General features: G+C 40.3%; 1 protein-coding gene across 1 annotated transcript in view; it reads right to left on the reverse strand.

Annotated features, from left to right (window-relative positions):
* Positions 1 to 1,790: 1,790 nt before the first annotated feature.
* The window catches only part of LOC109915476 (microtubule-associated tumor suppressor candidate 2), a 263,806-nt gene continuing 247,042 nt past the window's right edge, over positions 1,791 to 18,554 (reverse strand). Inside the window, exons 10-14 of the mRNA XM_048597920.1 lie at positions 18,133 to 18,206; positions 15,940 to 16,038; positions 4,785 to 4,904; positions 2,479 to 2,576; positions 1,791 to 2,001 (exon numbers count right to left, since the gene is read on the reverse strand). Coding sequence (XP_048453877.1) covers positions 1,791 to 2,001; positions 2,479 to 2,576; positions 4,785 to 4,904; positions 15,940 to 16,038; positions 18,133 to 18,206 — 602 coding nt within the window. The remainder of the gene's footprint in view (positions 2,002 to 2,478; positions 2,577 to 4,784; positions 4,905 to 15,939; positions 16,039 to 18,132; positions 18,207 to 18,554) is intronic.

The raw sequence follows: 18,554 nt of genomic DNA on the forward strand, positions 1-18,554 counted from the left end.
TGGCAAAGTGATGCAATATTATATAAGAGCAACATAAATTGTCAAAATGATAAAGCTATCAATTTGTCTCAATATTGTAAAAATCGTGACCAACTTCAACAATAATTCCTCTTGAAACAAATTCCTGAAAGATATGATGTGTTTTAGGAATGCGCTTGTTTCTTTATTTTCAAAGTCAAATAATGATTCTGGCCTATAGTTTCCTGACATGCAGAATTGGACAGACTCATTTTAACAAGACACTGAAAACCTCTACTATTTCTTAAACTTCATCAATTGTGCAAATTGTAACTTTTGGGTACAAAAAGCCTATTCTCTTCACTCTAACCTTCCACAATCTTCTAATTGGTAGTGTGACTATATTCTTTATTTTATGATTTTGGTGGGCAAGCTTAATCTCATTGAACTCTAGCTGTTCTTTGCTCCTGTTCTACCCCTCAGACAGTATCCCTAATCATTTCCACATCCATAACAGCAACTGTTAACACCACTACCCAAATTTCTTTTCGAGTTTCCACGTTTTGTTCTAGCTGTTGTGTTGAATATTGTTGATTCTTTCTGGACATTTAGAAACATTCTGCCATTTCGTTAAAATATAACCAACAGATAGAAGACTTCAGTTCACACTGGTATGTTGCTTACCCAAATTCAGGCATGCAGTACAACCTGAACAATCCCAGCTCAGCAAATGTCAGCACGCAGGACTGGTTTTGATTTTCCGACCTTCGAGTTCCTTTGAGGAAGAACTGTCTCGTCGCAATCTGCTCAAGGTTTTCAAATTTATGTGCTGTAGGTCGGGTGCCTGCTTCTGAATACTGAAAATCTATTACAAGTCTTTACTTCTATATCTCCACAGTCTGTAATTATTTACATTCACTGCATGAGGTACATGCTAGAGCTGTACAACTGGCAGTGCATTCACCACCTCAACCATTACTTGGGTGGGGAAGGAAAATCCCAACAGCAGAAATAGATCGCAAGCTACTTAATACTGACCTTCTGCTACAGAATAACCTTTTTTGTGACCTCATAAACTAGACACAATACAAAAAGAAAAGGCAGCTTTGGAGTGTAGCTTAAAAACTGCTGTTGAGTCGAGGACAGTAGTTTTGTTCCATCTCGAGCTGCTGGTGCACACATCAGCAATCTGTAGCACCACCTAGAGATATCAGACTGCATTTGTTCCCTCCTCAATTCAGTGGTTTAGCGATGCAGAGATTTATTTGTAGAAGAGATCATCTCACTCTATTCAGGACATATTTCAAAAGAGGCACCAGGCTAAGATATTTCAACAAATGTGTAAAAATATATAATTCTGCACTTCTGTCCAATACTAACAGCAAAAAGCAAAATCCTGAACTCTCAGTTACAAGAATTATCTTCAAGCTTTTGTCAGAGAACCCAAAAAGGTACAGGTTCAAACTTTAAAAAAAAACCCAACTAGGAAAATCTCCCTCTTTGTTTTTTGCATACCTGATCAATAATAGGTACATCTTGATACTGTTTCAGAAGAGTTTCCAGCCATCAAACTGTGCAGGGTACATCTTAATAAGAACTAATGCACTGAAAATGCATTCCTTGGATTTCAATAGCAAGGACTACTGGGGGATTCAATAGCAAATCCTCTTGCTGGCTGCTTTATGTCAATAAGCATGCTCAAAGCAACTTTTATAAATCTATCATTTACAAATGCTGACTCTTTGAGCAAAACCAAGCATAATATTCAGCAGTTAAAGCTGAGCTGAGTAACATAAAGATGGCCCATGTGTTTTCATTCTGATGCCTTTTCATCATCTTGGGTTAGCACTCACTGCTGATGGAAAAAGTGTGCCCTGAGAAGACTGGAAATTTGAAGATGAGGAGGACATTTTGACTGGACTGACAGGTTCTCCCGTCTGGAGTCTCCAGACCAGCTCCTCGTTTGTTCGGCTGAGTCTTTTCATTTCCTTGCTTTCCTTTTCAACATATTCATGCAGCGTTGCATTTTCCTCAGAGAGTTGTCTGCAAGAACAAGTAGAAAAGAAACATATTTGTCCTGAATTGTCTATCAGTCAGCTTATTGTGAAGAGGTAGTTAACTGTTCCTCCTCCTCACGTAGCACATTTGTAGCCTGAGGGAACTGTATGTTTGAAAGTAGTTTCGTTCAAAAATAAAGAGTGTTTTGTCTAATCCTTAGGTCAATGGCCTCAGACTCAGTAAAGTTGCCTGGGATGGACCACATTTCAGTGCAAAATAATAACAAATGCAAGAAAAATAACAAAGGGATTTCAAAAACTGATGGTCAGCTCCATATTCCAGGCAGAATACAGTGCTCCATGGCATCCTTCCTTATTCTTCAATGTTTGTGTCCAATGACTAATCTTGACTGGGAGTGTGACAGAGGCTGTAAGGCTATCCATTGTCTCAAAGGACCCACTAGTTGCTTGGCATGGATAAGCCATTTTTTTATTATAAAGTGTTTTGCATGCGACTATTTACCTTGTTAAGGCAACATTGTTGTCGATTCTGGCTTTCAGGTCTTCATTCTGTTGCTGAAGAATTTGAACCTTTTCTTCTAATACCACGTTCTTCTCGGCCTGCACGGATGGGATAACAACGTTGTTTTATAAACGTGGCTGCATCATGCTATTATTTTGAGGTACATTGATTTAATAGTCTTACAGATAGCCAACACAGCGAGAAGGCCAGCGTTCTGAGTCTTAATGTGATATTGTTATTAACAGATGTTCAGAACAATCAAATAAAAGCAAAAAACTGCAGATTTTGGAAATCTGAAATAAACACAGAAAATGCTGCAGAACCTCTGGAAGTCAGTGTCATCTTTAAAAGTTCTGAAGAAGAGTTATATTGTACTCGACACATCAATCCTGTCTCTCTCTCTCCAGAGATGCTGCCAGAATTGCTGAGTTTCTTCAGCATTTCCTGTGTTTGTTCAGAACAATGTCCAGTTAAATATAAGGAATAAGCACACTTGGTGGGCTGATCTTCTTGAGTTGAGTTTACATACTCATAAATCATGCATGTGATCGACACTGTTTTCCATTCATTAGAGTTGAAAAGGTTCTGCTTACAAAATCCTGCTACAGGCTCCCAGGAGATGAGTTTCTGCACTGCGCATATGCATTAGATGTGTGGAGTCCAAAGGTACATTGGCATGACAGAAATAAAACAGGACCATATAATGTAAGTGTTCTTTAAGGACAAATAAATGTAACTTGTGTAACTCTGATGTGTTGCTGCACCATGTTTAAATAAATGCAACCGCTAACTTTTGATCTCCATTTCTGTTTTTGTCTTCTCTGTCAGACTTTATTCTTGGTCTTCTTCCACCATTTCACATGAGACAACTGGAAAGAGATATCTAATCTGCAGTCGTAAGGAGAACATGTAAAAAATCCAAAACTATGGGGAGGCAATGGCCTAGTGTAATTATTGCTGGACTGTTAATCCAGATAATGTTCTGGGGACCTGGGTTCGAATGTCGCCACGGCAGATGGTGGAATTTGAATTCAATAAAATACCTGGAATTAAGAATCTATCGATGATCATGAATCCATTGCTGATTGTTGGGGGAAACCCACCTGGTTCACTAACGTCCTTTAGGGAAGGAAACTGGCAAAATTACCTGGTCTGGCCTACATGTGACTCCAGACCCACAGCAATGTGGTTGACTCTTAACTGCCCTCTGAGGAATTAGGGATAGGCAATAAATGCTGTCTGGCCAGTGACACCCTCATCCCGTGAATGAATAAAGGGGATTTCCTTGATTTTCATGACTCTGCATATTGTTTATTATGTGTGGGTTGGTGGACAAATGTACATCCATAAGCTAACTTGCCCAGTGAGAAGCTAACCAGATTGGACCAGTAAAATGGAAAGTAAAACTGGGTGGTGTGCAAGAACAGCAGTAAATCCAAACCAATCCAAAGATGTGCAGGTAAGGTGGATTGGCCATGCTAAATCTCCCAAAGTATCCAGGAATGTGTAGGCCAGGTTGACTGGCAATGCGAAATGCAGGGTTATAGGAATAGCTTTGGGGGGTGGGTCTGAGTGGGATGCTCTTCGGGGAGTCAATGTGGATTCAATGGCCTGAATGGCCTGCTTCCACACTGTAGAGATTCTATGGTTCTATGATATGATCCTGATCATGTCTTAGCCCTTTATCTGCACATATACTCTTCCAGTAGAGATAAATTACACCAATACAATTTCTCCTTCCTCAACCCAAAGGACAAAGTAGTGATTCAAACTGAATCATCCAGGTCTGTTTAGCTTGAAGGTGATGAGGCCAAATTTTAATCTGTGGTAGCCTAGGCAAACAGCATTCCATGCCAAAACAGCACTCAGATTTTGAGCACCCTTGTGCACGATCTCCCTCATTATGGCCAGAAAGTTATGAGGTGGACATGTCTGAAAACCTCTTAAGAGGGTTAAAGAGAAAAAGTTATCCCCAGGATTTGTCAAAACCAATGTGAGTTTCTCTTTGTGAAAATAGGAAAAAGAAAGCAACATGGAGCTTACTTTTGAACATAATTGACTTTAAAGTCACAACCAGCACTTATTTTGCTTATTTAATAAGATTAAACCTGATTGCTCCCATCTTAAAGTAGAATGTTAGCATTCAACAAAATCTGAGCAACAGGATGCTGTACTGGGACACAATGTAGCATTGTTCTTGCAATGAGATACTTCCAAAAAAAAATAATTTCACAGATTTGGCAAGCTGAGAATTCAGATCTGATGCAGTAAAATTTAATGAATGGAATTCTAGTTATTCCTCTAACCAGTTTTTCTAATCCAATAATTTTCTTTTCCTGATGATGGATTTGTTGATTTTTCATTTCAAGAACATGTTTCAGACTGTTCATATCTTCCTCCAGGTGCTGGTATGGTGCCAAGGCAATCTGTAAAATAGAATAAAAATGAATAAAAATCACAGGACAGGAAACATTGGAGTAACTCCTCTCTTTAAGAGGATCTTAGGTCACATTGAAGCCAGACTAAGTTTTTTTTTCCTTCTCTAATGGACATTAATGAACCAGATGGATTTTTATGAACATTGACAATAATTACCTGGCCCGCATTAGACAAGCTTTTTATTTCATGTAATTTATTCAAATGTCACCATCTACCTTGGCTGGATTTGAACCCACATCTGCAGAACATTTGCGTGGGATTCCGGATTACTAGCCCCCTAAAGCTTCCTGTCTGTTTCAGTCTATCATCAGAATCATGTTATTGCATCTGTTGATTTCCACATCATTTGGAGTAGCTCCATGTATCACAGAAATATAAGAAATGGAACTGAGGATCTACTTATGAATGCTGCCTATCTAATGTATTTTGCATACAGGCAGGTTCAAAAATATACACACACCCCCAAATACAAACACACAAATGGCAGAAACTCATTACAATAAAATGCTGGGGTACTAATTGAAAAAAAAAAGCTGCTACAACAAGGAATCAATATAACTATAGTTCTGAAAATGTGAGTACTAAAATACATAGAAGTTTATCAAATCACGAGGGGCATGGATAGAGCAAATAGTCAAGGTCTTTTCCCAAGGATAGGGACATCCAAAACTAGGTTTAAGTGAGAGGGGAAAGATTTAAAAGGGAGCTAAGAGGCAACTTTTTCACGCAGAGGGTGATGCGTGTAGGGAATGAGATGCCAGAGGAAGTGGTAGAGGCTGGTACAATAGTAACATTTAAAAGGCATTTAGATGGATATATGAATGGGAAGGGTTTGGAGGGATATGGACCAAATGCTGGCAAATGGAATTGGATTAGTTTAGGATATCTGGTCAGCATGGACAAGTTGGACCAAAGGGTCTGTTTCTGTGCTGTACATCTCTATGACTCTAAATAGCAGCTTAACTGTCTAGTTTTTCTATTTGCCAAGAAAAATAGCACTATAAGTAAGAGTGCAGTATCTGGAAGAAACCTAGAATCCATTGCAGTTTGTCCATATATTTAGACTGGCTCTTCAAGTATCTCACCTACACAAGTTCTGCATATATCAGTCTGGTGTTGGGGTCGATTCAACATGGCTCGAGAGGGTAGCTTTCCCTTCCAAGAAACTGGCATTTTCAAACAGAGCCGTCACAAGCAACTGCCTTTTAATGAAAGGGCCATGAACTGCTTTGTGGGATGATTACTGACCTTTGTTTTTATTCATACGTCGTTAGACCAATATGTATTCTCTGTCCCTTGATTACCCAGGGGGGCAATTAAGAATCAATCACATTGCTATGGACCTATGGACCTGGGGTCACACTGAAGCTAGACTGAGTTCTTTTCTTTATCTTCTAATGGACACTAACAAGGTCACAAGAAATAGGGGCAGAATTTGGCCATTCAGCCCATCAAATCTGTTCCGCCATTCAATCATGGTTGATATGCTCCTCATCCCCTTTTTCCTGCTTTTTCCCCATAACCGGTCAACCCATTACCAATTAAAAATCTGTCTACCTCCTCCTTGAATTTACTCACTGTCCCAGCATCCACCGCACTTTGGGACACAAATTCCATAGACTCACAACCCTCTGGCAGAAGTAGTTTCTCCTCGACTCTGTTTTAGATTTGCTAGCCCACATCCTAAAACTATGATCCGTCGTCCTAGAATTCTCCACAAGAGGGAGCATCTGCTCCACGTCTATTTTATCTATACCCTTTAGCATCTTGAATACTGCAATTTGATCTCCCCTCATTCTTCTAAAGTCCAGAGAGAATAGGCCTAAACTGTTTAATCTAACAAAATAGATGGATTCTTATGCACATTGACAATGTTCAATGTGGCCAAAAGTAGACAAGTTTTTTATTCGATAATATTTATTCAAATGTCACCATCTACCTTGGCTGGATTTGGACTCTTGTCTGCAGAACAGTAGCATGGAGTTCTGGATTACTAGCCCAGTGACATTACTACTATCTCCCTGCCTTCCTGCACGTGAATACAAGTAAATTTTTAAAATATTGACCAGCAGCCAGTTCCTAGCCTCTCACCTACTCCTGTAGCCATTGTATTTACATGTTTGGTCCCATTTAGTTTCTGGTCAATAGTGACCACCAGGATGTTGATAGTCGGAGATTTGGCGACAGTAATGCCCTTGAATATCAATGGATGACAATTAAATTATTTATTGGCTTATTGGAGCTGGTCATTGCCTGTGACATAAATATTACATACCACTTATGCGCTCTGGCCTTGATATTATTTAGATTTTGCTGCATGTAGGCATGACTGTTTCAGCATCTGAGGAGCCATGAACTGTCTTAAACATGTATAGGATCAGTGAACACCCCTTCTTCTGAATTTATGATGGAGGGAAAGTCATTGATGAAGCAGCTGAAGATGGTCAGGCCTGGGACACTACCATGAGGAACTCCTGAAATTATGTTTGAGGCTGAGCTGTTTGACCTCCAAAAACCACCACCATCTTCATTTACACTAGATAGGCTGCCAACCAGTATTTCTGTGTGATTCCCATTAACTCCAGTTTTGCTGCTGCTCCTTGTGACGATACTATGGCTTTAAGACACATATTTTGTGCTTTTTTTGAAGAGAGTTCAGAAGACAGAGGTGGAGGGCGGTCTATTTGAATCCAATAAAGGAGTTTGTGAGGCTTTGGGTTTTTTTAAAAAAAGTTTAAACAATAGAAGCTCCCACAAAACCAAGATTTTTAGTTTTAGTTTTTCAGTAGCAGTTGTTGTTGGGGTCGTATATCTGAGTTTGGAAGCTGCAGTACAACTGTCTCTATCTTTATCTCTCTCTCTCTTGTTCACTCTCCGAGTTTTCTCTTTATGTTTTTTCTTCCTGGACTGGAGAATTGCCTATGAGACAATCTATTTTACTGAATGTGCCTTTGCCAAGGGTGTGTTTATGGGATGTTACTATAATGGAATGGTTACTGTTTAGTAGTTAAATAACCAATTATTCTGTTAAGTTTTCCAATAGAGTTCTTATTCCAACTTCTTCTTTCTTTTGTTGTATTTTAGCAATAGTGTATGTTTAAAGTGTGTTTTGCTTAAACAAATTGCATCTTGAATGCAATGCCTGGCACTTGCATTTAAAGTAAGGAGAAGATAGGGTCTAGGCTATTTTCTTAATATACTTTGAAGGGGTTTGGTCTGGGCCATAACATCCTTGATGTCATATTTGGTCAGATGTTACCTTGATGACAAAGGTCGTAAATTCTACCTCATCCCTGGAGTTAGCATTTTTTCCCATCTTTGGGCGATGGCTGTAATAAGACTGAGAGTCATATGCACCTAAATAATAGATGATCGTGTATAAGCCAATCCTTGATCTTTAGTCAAATAATTCTTTTTTTTTTACATTTCTTGCGTAAACATCAATCCTTGACTTTTGGCTAAAATATCCAAACTCTTCCTACTTCCTACCTGCTGAAGTCAAACTAACCCTAGTTGATTCTCTACCCATGTGAAGACATCTAAAGCTCCTAAAGTCTGCCTGCATTGACATGTTGTCTCCTCACTGCTGCATGCCAATCCCATTCTTTAATATGATCACATGGAATTGAGAAAGAATGGGAGATACTCAGTCCAGTTCAAGCAGCAATCATCGAGATTGCAGACTGAACAAGTAATTGCCTAGCGGCTGCAGAATTAAAGGTACTGCAGAAGAACATTAGGAATTGGAGAATGTTTTTTTACACAGCTTAGGCAGATAGCTAAGAATAAATGTGGAAACAGAGGAAAGCCTAGCTTGTGGTTGCAGTTAGAAAAATGCATCAATTAAAATCACCAGAATTGGCTGTCATTTTCTCAAAGATCAATCAGAATCTTCACTTAGAAACAAGCAAGAAAATTACACATTGCAGACTTCAAAGTCAGCCCTGGATGGTGTACCAGGTTTTTGTGAAGAGAAACAGAAGGTCAACATTTCACAAAGTCTTCCAGTAAGTGAGAGGCTTACTGCATTTCAACACCTTATAAACCAACATTGACAAAAGAATGGATATTGGTTAGCTTGATTCAGAACAAGGTTGAGATTCTGATAAACATTGATATGCCTGCCAGTCAAATAGAGAGCAAGGTTAGAGAGCAAACAGCATAAGTGAATAGGGCTGTTCATGAATAGAGTGAATTGAACACCATGCTTTGCGTGTCTGAAAGGACACAGATTAAGAGAGTTGAGATATTCAAGAGAAAACCATCCCAAAACAGTACTTTTCAAAATAAGTAATTATCCACATTTGTGATAAATGATAGATGGATGAAGGTGGCTTCAATGTATGCATGAGGAATATTTAGCCTTCCCAACCAGGAGGGTTACATAAAGAAAATAGTTTTCTCTTTGGGGACATAACTTTTTATTCATTCATGGATGTGGGTCTTGCTGGCTGGGCAAGAATTTATTATGAGAAAGTGCTGGTGAGCTGCCTTCTTTGCCTGCTGAAGTCATGTGCTGTAGATGGACTGACAATACATTTAAGGAGGAAGTTCCAGGATTTTTACTCAGTGACACTGCAGGAATGGTGATGTATTTCCAAGTCAGGATGGTGAATGCCTTGAAGGGGAACTTGCAGGTGGTGGGATTCCATGCTGTCCTTGTCCTTCTAGATGGAAGTGGTTGTGGGATTGGTAGGTCCTGTTTAAGAACCCTTAACTTCTGCAGAGCATCTTGTAGACGGTACACACCGCTGCTACTGAGTGTCAGTGGTGGAGGGATTGGATGTTGTGGACATAGTGCCAACCAAGTGGGTTGCTTTGTCCTGGATGGAGCCAAGCTTCTTGAGTGTTGTTGGAGCAACACCTATCCAGGGAAGGGTGGAGTATGATTGGTGCCTTGTAGATTGTGGACAGGCTTTGGGGAGTCAGGAGGTGAGTTACTCACTGCAGGTTTCCTAGCCTCTGAATGCTCTTGTAGCCACTGTACTTATATGCTAGTCCAATTGAGTTTCTGGTCAATGTTAACCCACAGGATGTTGATGGTATGGGATTCAGTGATGGTAACACCATTGAATGTCAAGGGACAATGATTAGATTGTCTCTTAATGGAGATGATCATTGACTGGCATTTGTGTGGTGCAAATATTACATGCTACTTATCAGCCCAAATCTGTATAATGTCCAGATCTTGTTGCATTTTAACATGGACTACTTCAGTATTTGAAGTGTCACAAATAGTACTGAACATTGTACAGTCATCAGCGACCAAACCCACTTCTGACCTTATGATGGACAGAAGGTCATTGATGAAGCAGATGAAGATGTTTGGGCCTAGAACACTACCCTGAGGAACTCCTGCAGAGATGTCCTGGAGCTCAGATGACTGACCTCCAACAACGACAACAATGTTCCTATGTGTCAGGTATGATTCCAACCAGCAGGGAGTTTTCCCTCTGATGCCTATTTACTCCAGTTTTGCTAGAGCTCTTTGTTGCACACTCAGTCAAGTACATCCTTGACGTCAAGGGCTGTCACTCTCACCCCACCTCTGGAATTCTGCTCATCTTGCCATAGAACTGTAGAGTACAGAAGACGTCCTTTGCCCAAAACTACACCACTATCTACAACAGTCCCACACTTGACCCTTAGTCTTGAATTTCATGACCCTTCATGAGTTCATCCAAGTACTTCTTAAAGGTTGTAAGGTTACCTGCCTCAACTACCCTACCAGGAAGTGCGTTCTAAACACCCACCACCCTCTGCGTGTAAAGTCCGTTCCTCAAATCCACCCCACCCAACCTTTGAATTTAAAAGTGTGCCCCTCTTGTTCTTGAGTCTTCGACCAAGGGGAACAGTTGCTTTCTATTCACCCTTTTCACTCCCCTCATTATCTTGTAGACCTCTAACAAGTACTCCCCCACCCCTCAAACTTCTCTGCTCCACATAAAACAAATTGAGCTTATCGAGCCTTTCTTCACAGCTGAAGTGTTCCATTCCAGCCAACATCCTAATGGATCTCCTCTGCACCCTCTCCATTGCAGTCACATCCTTCCTATAGTTTGTACTCCAGCAGCGGCCTAACCAGAGTCCTCAAAAAATTCAATCAAAATAATTAGGCATGTTCTCTGTCTGACAAAGTCATGCAGAATATCCCTGATCAAACCTTACCTCTCTAAATCAAAGTTAACTATCTCCTTCACTATTTTCTCCAATTGCTTCCTTATCACTGACATGAGACTCTCTGGTCTATCGCTACCAGCTTTCTTGTGAAGTAGAATCATATTAGCTCTTCTCTAGTCCTCTGACACCTTTTCTGTAGCCAGAGACAATTTAAAAAATTCGGACTATTTCGTGTCTCACCTCCCACAGCAACCAACTCACCCAGGCCTAGGAATTTGTCCACTGTTAAACCTGCCAAAACCTCCAATGCCTCCTCACGTCTTATATCAATTTGCTCCAAAACTCCACAGTCCATCTTCGCAAATTCTGTACCTACATCCTTCTTCTCCTCAGTGAAGACCATTGTGAAGTACTGGTTTTACACGCTTACCAATGTCCTCCAGCTTCATGCACAGATTGCCCCCTTGCTTCCTAACAGGCCCTACTCTTTCCCTGGTTATTCTCTTCCTCTTGATATACTTGTAGAATATTTTGGGATTCTCCCTAACCTTGTCTGCCAGGGATTTTTCATGCCCCTCCCTGTTCTCTTAATTGCTTTCTTGAGTTCTCCCCCGCACTCCATGCCCTCCTTTGGTTTGTTCCCTTTTTTATCTGTTACATGTCTGTCTTTTTGTCCAGTCCTGAATATTCCTTGATATCCGCGTTCTTCTGGGCTTGTTACCCCTACATTTCACCCCAAAGGGAACATGTTGGGCCCGTGCTCTCCCCAGTACCTTTCCGAATACCTCCCACTGTACTGCTGTAGATCTACCCTCGAGTAGGTGTTCCCAGTATGACTTTGGCCAGATCCTGCATTATTTTAATAAAATTTGCTTTCCCCCAATCCACAACTCTTTTTTTGTAGAGTATCTTCTCCTTTTCCATACCAACTTAAAATGTACGGTGTTGTGGTCGCTATCAATAAAATGCTCCCTCACTGTCACTTTAAACATTTGTACAGTTTTGTTCCCCACAATTAGGTTGAGTACTGCACCAACCCTTTTAGGACCATCTGCACATCAATTAAGAAAGCTCTTCAGTTTATATCAAGAAATCTGCTCCCTCTAAACCCTTTATACTGTGATTGTGCCAATTAATATTGGGGTAATTTAAATCCCCTGCTATAATTACTCCATTATTAACTTTACACACCTTAGTAAATTGACTACATACTTGCTACCCGCTGACTGTCTGGGGGCTCTAAAATACACTCCCAGCAACGTGACTGCACTCAAATTACTAAGATCTATCCACAAAGCCTCAATTGACAACCCTTCCAAGATATCATCTCTCCTTACTGCAGCAACTGGCTCCATAACTAATAATGCAACACTTCCTCCACTTGTGCACCCTCCCTTAAGTTCCAACAGCATCCTCGAGGCCATCCTGCCTTGCCTTACTCCCTGATGACACCACATGGCTGAACTCACTCTGCCTTGGTTCCTTTTCTAAGTTACACTGTGCTGCTATTGAAGTAATGCACTGTGTCCCTTGCCCCTGCCAAACTAGTTTGAACTCTTCCCAACAGCACTAGCAAACCCTCCCGCAGATGCAGACTGTCCTGCTTCTAGAGATCCTACTGTCCCCAGAAATGATCCCGGTAATCCAGGGATCTAAAAACCTTTTTGCTGCACCAACTCTTGAGCCACGCTTTCATCTGCCATAATCTCCTATTTCTGTGCTTGCTGGCACGTGGCACCTGCGATTAAAACCTTTGAGGGCCTGCTTCTTAACCTATTGCCTAGCTCTCTGAACCCTTGATGCAAGTTCATGTTTGGACCAAGGCTGGAATGATGTCAGAAACAGATTGGTCCTGACTATGCAAATGCAAATGCAAATGAATCTGCTAATGCAAATGAATCTTTAACATCCACGGTACTCTCTGGTCAAGCCAATGGGCTTCAATTTAAAGTCTTTCAGCACCTTCTGTAATTTAAGGATCTCTCAGTACTCTTGTGTCAGTCTAAGTTAAACACTGAGGTCCTGGAATAGGGAGGAAGACCGCTATCCTCTGACAGAGAGCGGAGCATACTCTGAATCATAATGTGACCATATTTGGTAGCTGTACTAAACTACTGTTTCTATTCAGTTGGAAAACATGCTGCAGCATTTGACCTTGAAGAGAAACACTTCAGTTATTTGATACATATTTATAGTTTAAATAGGAAATTCCTACGGATGACCTGTGACCTGGGAGGCTTAAGAGGTAAGGAAGATGATTTTAAATATTCCTGGCAAAGGGAGAGATAGTAAGGCCTGCTGTGCACAATACATCACATAGCTATGCAATTAGGGAAAGTTCATCACTGTGATCATTGGGAAGACTGTGTTATAAATCAGCTTGGTAGCATAATAGCTCTGATTTTATCTCGTCTTCATCCCATATCTTATTGTATCTGTCTTATCTTCATCCTTTTGTAACAACTGAATGAAAGCAAATTACGTCTTAATAAAATGTTGCCTTTGAAAAAGTAGCCGTGTATTTTTAGGAGCTCCCCTCCCCGCGAAGGGAATGCTCCTGCGAAATTTTAACAATAACTTTGAACAGGAAGGTGTAGGGCTGGATTTTCACTGCTCAGGCAAGTATCTCGAGCTGGAAAATCACCTGAATCGCCAAACCCCCTGGGAGAAAGGCCCCAAAACCACGTGATATATCTAATCATAAAATAGATAGAAACTAGGGTCAGAAGAATGCCATTTGGTTCTTTGAGCCTCCACCTCAATGCAATACCATCATGGCTGACCCTCTGTCTCTAAGCCATATCGATGTTTTCTCCTGATACCCTTCGATGCCTTTAAAAACTAAAGGTTTATCTCTTTCTTAAACATATTCAGTTATGTATTCTTCACAGCATTCTGTGGTAGAGAATTCCACGGGTTCACTGCTCCTTCTCAAAGAAATATTTTCTCATCTCAGTCCAAAATAGTCTACCCTGTATCCTGAGGCTGTCTTCACTGGTTCTAGACTCCCCAGCTTGGGAAAACATCCTTCCTGCTTCGAGTCTGTCCAGCCCTGTCAGAATTTTATACGTTTCAATCGGATTCCCTCTCATCCGTCTAATCTCTGGAGAATGTAGGCCAGTTTGAACCAATCTCTTCTCAAAAGACAGTCCTGCCATCTCAAGTATTGGCCCAGTGAACCACTGACCCTTTGTGACAAATATTTCCTTTCTAGGCAAGGACACCAAAACTGCATGCAGTACTTCAGGTGTAGTCTTTCAAAGGCCTATATAACTGCATTAAAACATCCCTACATCTGAACTCAAATCCTCTTGCAATGAAGGCCAATGTAATGATTTGTTAAACCTGCCTATCCACTTTCATTGACTAGTGCACAATAACATCCAAATGTAGTTCTTCATTTCCCAATATATTATTGAAATAATATATTGGAATAATACTCTACCTAAAGTGTATAATTTCACATTTAGCCATGTTGTACTTCATCTGCCATGTGTTTGCTCACTCACTCAGCTTGCCTAACTTTGAATCTTCCTTGCATCCTCCCCACCCAGTTTTCTGTCATGAATCTAGTAATTTTATTCCTGACAACAAACCTTAATTAAAGCAGCTCTTTCTCCCTCTGGCCTGGGATTTCCACTTTGCTGCAAATTTCCAGTTACTGACCCTGACTCAGTCTTATTCCAGCAAAGTCTCCCTCACTCTGTGCAGCTAACTCTGACCATGCACTTTCAGCAAGCTCTTCTTCTATAGAGAGTTCCGACGAGACACTTGTCTTCTCTAACTTACTACTACAGTAATCAACATCTAATTCAGGCAAGGAATATCAGCCGTTTGATAGGGAAGTGCCACTCATAAGCAAGACTTCACTACTCCAGTGTTCCAATCCTTTTGCAACAGAGGTTAACATTCCATTAGCCTTCCTGATAGCTTGTAGTTACCTGCATGTTAGCCTTCAGTGACTTATCAACAAAGATACCCAAGTTCCTTTGTACATCTACACTTTCCAACCTCTTACCATTTGGGAAATATACTGCACATCTGTTTTTTCTACCAAAGCGAACAACCGCACATTTTTCCACATTATATTCCATCTGTTTTATTCTTACCCATCCATAACCTGAACAAATCCTCCTGAAAACATTTTACATCTTCCTCGCAAATCACAATACACAATCCAGTTTAGCTTAGCTTCTGCAAATTTGAGCAAATTACATTTGGTCCCCACATTCAAAACATTGATAATACATTGTAAACAGCTGGGATCCAAGTATTGATCCTTGTAGTACCTCACTATTCACAGGCTGCAAAGCTAACTCATGCCAACATATCCAGAATTCACCCTGAGCAAATCTTAGGAGCTGTGAAATAAGGTTCTAAAAATCCAATACAACTCTTCCTGTATAGACTTGATAGTTTTTAAAAAAAATCTTTGATTCATGGAAAGATGCTACATACCTGACTTGACAAAGCAGTACAGCAAAGTTCTTTTTTATTCAAATGGGAATAAGCAGCCTGTTCGTCACAATTTTAAAGGGCTGGGGATTTAAATAATTTCAGATCATGATGGTTAAAAAGACTTATCCACTCTATTTTCTGCAGAAAGGGAGGTGATAATGGGTTCAATTGTGACTGCTAAGCAGTGAGTTACAAATCACCCATGCAGTTACAATTGGTGTGAGGCATGGAAAGAGAAATGCAGGAAAAAATTGAAAACTAAATAAAGATAATTGTTCCATTTCTCCATATTTTGTAGTTATTACAAACATGTATTTCAGGAACAAAATCAGAAATCGCTGGCAAAACTCAGCTGGTCTGGCAGCGTCTGTGGACAGAAAACAAGAGTTAATCTTTCAGGTCCAGGGACCCTTCGTCAGAACACACATTTCAGGCAATACTTACCTCAACTTGCTCATTTGTACTTCTCCTTAAGGCCTCTTCAAATCGTTTTGCTTTGTCCTTCAGTGAATGATTCTGAAATGTTAACGTGTCAACTTGATCCTTGAATATAGAAAAACAAAATCAAAATGTTATCTTTGGAAATTTGATCTAAATAATTATATTTTGAAGCAGCGATTGCGAGCCCTCTGATAGCAATAGGATGTCAATTGCTATTTTTGGATTGAATTGGCTGGAATATGTGCTGTGCAGTCTTTGACAGCTACCACCCTGTGGCCCAGTTAAACAAGTGAATTGCATAGCATGGAAAATGGCAATAAAAGCTTGCTCAGAAAATGTGTGCAAATGTCATTACTTTATGTTTCTCGAGATACCAGCAAATCTTTTCCTCATACAGAATCATGTCTCAAATACAGTAAACTTTTTACTACCCAGCACCAGTGGGACCTAGAGTGTGCCAACTAATCAAATATTGGGAATAATAAAGAGGTCCACATAATCTAAAAACACGCAGTAAGTAATAGAAACATATTACAGGGGATATACACATCACTGTTATACTTCATTTACTACATAAATCACTTAAATAATAATGCAACTTTGCCTTAAGTAAGACTTACTGGCAGACAGCCTTCTCACTTGCATGCTCAACCGACTACTCGGAGATTGTGGTATTTGAGGAGAAATTGACTTGAAATTGAATCGAAATTGAATCAACTGTTGATATCTCATGTGGTCATTCAATTGAATAACAAGTATATTTGCATTGTGGTAAATAAATTAAAAACTTTAATAATTGGACTGTGAGAGGAAACCGGAGGACTCGGAGGAAACCCCCACAGACACTGGGAGAACATGGAAAATACACACAGACAGTGGCCTGAGGATCAAACCCTGGTCCCTGATACTGTGAGGCAAGTGTTACCCTTGGATAGGGTTTAAGGAACATCTTAAAGGAAGAGAGAAAGTTATACAGTGGTTTACCATCACAAATGATGTACTGTGTATTCTCAGGAGCCCAGACATCAATTATTCTGTTAAAACCTCTGAACCCCTGCTTGGTTGACAGCTCCGTATGTCCAATTATTATCATCAATTTCAGACCATTTATTCACGAGAGAATAAGAGGCTTCAAGTGCATGCAATTTCAGCTACAGAAACTTTAAAGGATTTGCATGATTGATATTTTTATTGTCCTGTTGTAGAAAGATTTTAATAAATAGCTGTTTCTTAAAGCTGTTTTTATATGTCCTGTTGTCAATATAGGGCACATTGCTTGTCTACAATGTATAGTGAATGATTCACCTGTTAAGTGTCATAGTTGGGCCTGGGGCACATAGAGGATATGGGAGCTGTTTTCGGGGGGGGTCATACCTGGCCATACGCAGGAGAAGCCATGGGGATGTTGGGTACAAAGGGGTATGAGGGATGTTGGAGGATGGTTTGGATGGGGGTAGGGGAACCTGGTGGCACTGGCAATGAGAAGTTGTGGGATGGAGGGCCTTTCGGTTTCTTTTCCCACTGGCATGAAGTCCCACAGCTTTTTAAACTCTGCATCCAGCAGCTTCGGCTTAGCCTCTAAACCTGCCTACACATCACCAACACCCCAGCCAGTACTCAGTATTGTGCTTCTGAAACTCAGATATCCCAAAGTAGTCATGCAAAGCTGAGAAATTCCCAACTCCTGCTACCTGTCTTGGGGATGACGATCCAGCCCATTGATTAAGGTTGTGAGTGAATAGCTGACTCTTGTACCGTTGCCAATGCTTGGGACAAGCACCAGCCCATGTGCAAGTAACATCCAGAACTACCCGGTGCTCTAAAGTTTACTTTCCTCCCTTTTCCTCACCTTTACCGATGCCGTGTTAAAATAAGGAAATCGCAGGGTACAGCATGTACGCACAAATCTACAATTAGATAATAAAGCACACGGAGTGTGACTATCTGTACATTTTGTGCATTCCAAGGGTTTTCATCTTCAAGATAAAAAGGTTTCAGGAACAAAAAGAAACCTGGGTTCTACTTGTCACAGAATCGCACACAGATTACAAAATGACTTTTACCATCCAGTTCTTTGTAAACATGAGATTTTTTTTCTCAGAAACTTAGCCCCTAATTATTAGATAAAACTTACACAAACAAACATGGTTTCTATATATGGCCATTCTGCATACTAAAGTTTTTGATCTTACTAACCTGAAGAGAAAGTCTTAGTTTTTCAAACTCTTCTTCCAATGCCGATCTCTCCAATTCATGGATGGCTTTTAGCTCTGAAAGAAAAATGCTGCAAGTGAAATCCCACTGAACAAATGCTTTTGAAAAGGTCTAATTTCCTTAAGTGAGGATGAATGAGGAACTAATGAGAAAAAAAAACTTGATTGATTGTTTACAACAAAAGGAATTATTTGGTCTCTCCACTGCCCCAGTCATGCTGGAAAGGAGGCATCAGAGATTAATTTATTTATAAAGGAAACCTCTGCGAAATAGCCACCAGAGACTCACCCAACAATGTTTTCAAATGGCTCATGAAATGGGCATCTATACTCCAATGCAAAACAAAAAGATAGGCCTTTAAATAGGTTTGTATCCAGCTCCTTTTATTTACATCAGATCCAGAT

The sequence above is a fragment of the Rhincodon typus genome, chromosome 6, assembly GCF_021869965.1.
Source record: "Rhincodon typus isolate 14 chromosome 6, sRhiTyp1.1, whole genome shotgun sequence".
In the NCBI taxonomy this organism is placed as follows: Eukaryota; Metazoa; Chordata; class Chondrichthyes; order Orectolobiformes; family Rhincodontidae; genus Rhincodon; species Rhincodon typus.